This window comes from Manis pentadactyla, chromosome 10, assembly GCF_030020395.1.
Source record: "Manis pentadactyla isolate mManPen7 chromosome 10, mManPen7.hap1, whole genome shotgun sequence".
Lineage (NCBI taxonomy): Eukaryota > Metazoa > Chordata > Mammalia > Pholidota > Manidae > Manis > Manis pentadactyla.
The window spans coordinates 41531235-41535112 of record NC_080028.1 but is presented as its reverse complement, the minus strand read 5'-3'; the positions used below and the strand labels follow the sequence as shown (position 1 = coordinate 41535112).

At 38.4% G+C, this 3878-nt stretch overlaps 1 protein-coding gene across 1 annotated transcript; it reads right to left on the bottom strand.

Moving 5' to 3' along the window:
- Window positions 1-2420: 2420 nt before the first annotated feature.
- On the bottom strand, window positions 2421-3371 carry LOC130679280 (olfactory receptor 6C2-like). The gene has a single exon (XM_057487899.1). The coding sequence runs from the start codon at window positions 3369-3371 to the stop codon at window positions 2421-2423; it is 951 nt and encodes a 316-aa protein (XP_057343882.1).
- Between the last annotated feature and the right edge of the window lie 507 nt (window positions 3372-3878).

The following is a 3878-nucleotide window of genomic DNA, read 5'->3' as shown; positions in this document are numbered from 1 at the left end:
CCTTTGTATGTGATCTTATTTCTCTTTCTGACTGGTTTTAATAGTCTGTCCTTATCCTTGATCTTTGCCATTTTAATTACTATATGTCTTGGTGTTGTCTTCTTTGGATCCCTTGTGTTGGGAGATCTGTGCACCTCCATGACCTGAGAGACTATCTCCTTCCCCAGATTAGGGAATTTTTCAGCAATTACGTCCTCAAAGACACTTTCTATCCCTTTTTCTCTCTCTTCCTCTTCTGGTGCCCCTATAATGTAAATATGATTCCACTTGGATTGGTCACACAGTCTCTCAATATTCTTTCATTCTTAAAGATCCTTTTGTCTCTCTGTGCCTCAGATTCTTTGTTTTCCTCTTCTCTAATTCCTATTTCATTTATCACTTCCTCCACCATATCTAATCTGTTTTTCATACCCTCCATTGTGCTCTTCAACAATTGGATTTCTGACCAGAAATCATTCCTGAGTTCTTGAATATTTTTCTGTACCTCCATGAGCATGTTAATTATTTCTAATTTGAAATCCCTTTCAGTAAGATTCATTAGGTCGATTTCATTTTAATCTTTTTCAGATGTTGTATTCATAATTTTATTTTGAACCAGGTTCCTTTGGAATTTCATATTTGTATATGGTGCCCTCTACTTCCCAGAAGCTCTACTCTCTGGAGCTGCTCAGTCCCTGAAGCAATGTCAGGGTTGCAGGGGAGTGGTATTGGGTCCTGGGGGTAGAAAAGAGCTGTTTCCTGTTTCCTGGCTTCTATGCCTTCCTCCACTGCCAGAACCAGTGGGCCTAGCACACAGGTATAAACCTCTGTGCTTCACATTTGTAGTTGCTGTAGACGGGGCTTCCCTCTGGCTGGCCTAAAGCTAGGGTAGGGTTTTCTGGTTTGCAAGCCAGGTGGGGCTGGCTGGGAGAATGGCGAGTAGGCTGCCTATCACAGAGGGGGTCCTTGGAGCTGCACTTGAAGATCATGAAAGTTCCCAACCTGCTGGGTAGAGTGTACTTGGACAATTATGTCTACCTGTCCTTTCTCCTGAGCAGTAAACTCTGTGCAATCCCTGCCCCTTTAGCAGCCCTCTGCTGTTAGGAAGTCTCTCAGACTGCCACCTTTCTTTTGTCCCAGAGCAGCCGGATATGGATCCCTGCTTTCCTCAAGTGGCTGGAATCTCAGTCTCTCCAGGTATTCTGCCTCTTAGCTTCCCAATCCCCTAATCACAAGAGTACCATGAAAGCACCATGAAATGTAGGTTTGTGCTCCCAGAGCAGATCTCCGGAGTTAGGTATTCAGCAGTCCCAGACCTCCACTCCCTCCCTGCTCCATTTCTCTTCCTCCCACGGTGAGCTGGGATGAGGGAAGGGCTTGGGTCCCACTGGGCCACAGCTTTGGTACATTACCCTGTTCCATGAGGTTTATTCTTTTCTCCAGGTGTATGCAGTTTGGCACAGCCCTCTTTCCTGTTGCTCTTTCAGGATTAATCATATTAATTATATTTTCATATTATATGTGGTTTTAGGAGGAAGCCTCTTTTTCACTTCTCACGCTGCCATCTTTAATGCTCCCTGTCAAGGCCCTTTGTTTTTATTGCAGCATTATTCCAAATAGCCAAGATATGGAAGCAGTCCTAATGTCCATTGATACAAGAATAGAAAAAGAAGATATAGTATAAATATATAATGGAATATTATAGAGCCATGAAAAATAAACTCTTGGCATTTGCAACAAATGAATGGATCTAGAAGGTATTGTCCCAAGTGAAATAAGTCAGAGCAAATACCACTGGGTTTCACTTATATGTATAAAAATAAAGAAAAGAAACAGACACAGACAGAACAAACTGGTGGTTGTCATAGGAGAGAGGAAAATGAGGATGGGAAAAACAGGTAAAGTGGATAAAAGACACAAAATTCTGACTGCAAAATAATTCATTTTCTATTCATTTTGCATTGTATGCAAAAGTACAGCATACAAAAATATAGCCCACAATATAATATCTTTGTATGGTGATAGTGGTAAATACATTTAGTATGATAAGTGTTTTGTAATGTATGTAATTTTTGTATCACTATGTAGAACTCCTGAAACTAATCTAATACTGCAAGTCAACTGTACTTCAATTTAAAAAACAGCCTGTGTTATAAGTAGAGAGCAGTGACATAGACACATAAGATAATGAGTAATGATTATGTAATAAGACTGAAAAGAGTTTATTATAATGTGGTTGAGGAAGAATAGAAGTTTCAGAAAACTAGAGAAATGTCCATCTGTGTAATTCTGAATTTTCGCACTTTTTTCTTAGACATTATTCTCAATTCTATATATTTTGGCCCTCAAAAATATGAGACTGGATAACTCCCATCACTCAATTTTCATCCATATGCTGATAATTTATTTTTTACTTTAATTTAAATTTCTGATATGAATATCTAATATTTCTTTGAAATAAATGCAAGTCTTTTGAGACTATCATGGAAAGACTGCTTTACTTGCTTATTTCTTAGGGTATAAATGAAGGGGTTCAACAAAGGGGCTACAGACATAATTAGCAGAGAAACCACCTTATTAACTGCCACTTCGTTCTTAGCTGAAGGTTTGATATAGATAAAGATACCGCTTCCATAGGTGATGCAAACCACAATCATGTGGGAAGAACATGTAGAAAAGGCTTTTTTTCTTTTCTGGGTTGAGGGTAATCTTAGAATCGTCCTAATGATGTATACATAGGACAGAACTATACACACAAAGGTCATTATGAAAGTCAACACAGCAAAGAATACAACTAGCTGTTCAATGAACCATGTGTCTGAGCATGAATTCTTCAGTATTGGAGAAGCATCACAGAAAAAATGGTCAATAACAAAGTCACAGAATTCCAGATTAAGGCTCAAACCAAGGGGTGGAAGGATAATCAATAAGCCAGATGCCCAACAACTGAGGATGAGGTTCCTGCAGACTCTGCTGTTCATGATGGTCACGTAATGCAGGGGTTTGCAGATGGCCACATAGCGGTCATAGGACATCACAGCCAACAGAAAATATTCTGTAGCTCCAAAGAGGACCACAAAAAAAATTTGACTGAAGCAGGCTTTGATGCTGATCGCCCTGTTCCCACTTGATATGATGTAGAGGTATGTGGGGACACCAGAAGTTGTGAATGAGATTTCTAAGAAAGAGAAATTTTGAAGAAAAAAATACATAGCTGTTTTTAAATGAGAATCCACCAAGATGAGTGAAATTATGGCCAGATTCCCAATTAAACTTAATGTATATGAGATAAACAGAAATATAAAAACCAAAATCTCTAGTTGTGGATCATTTGTCAATCCCAGAATGATGAATGTTCTTATTGTTGAATGGTTTCTCATCACTGACTTCATCTATTGCTAATATTCACATAAAAGTCACAGAAATTGGATCAGACAAACAATGTCAAAATATGACAAGTTCAGACAGTGGTTCCAATACCAAGGAAAACCAGTCACATGTGTTTCCTTCTTTAACTTGATAACCAGATTTTGATAATTCCCTCAGCTGCATTGAAATTTAACACATAGAAGCTAAGATTGTTGAAAGTTTCTCTTGAAAATTACTGCTACTGAAATTGTTTTAAGTATTCCAGGATCTCCCAATTCATAGCACTTTCTCCAACTAATTTCTTCAAGTCCATACTTTGGTTGACGTTTCCCCTGCTGAATCAGTAACTGCTTGTTTTTGAGTGATATTTTCATGGGGAATTGTCTTCTTTGTTCCAAAATATTTATTCACAAAAGTTAAAACTTAAAATTCCTTTGCTTCAAGTTGTGGTACCTGATTAAAATGGAAATTCATAGAAGATAGTGATTATACCCTACCTAGACTCTCCAGATGCCTCCTCAGTGAACCAG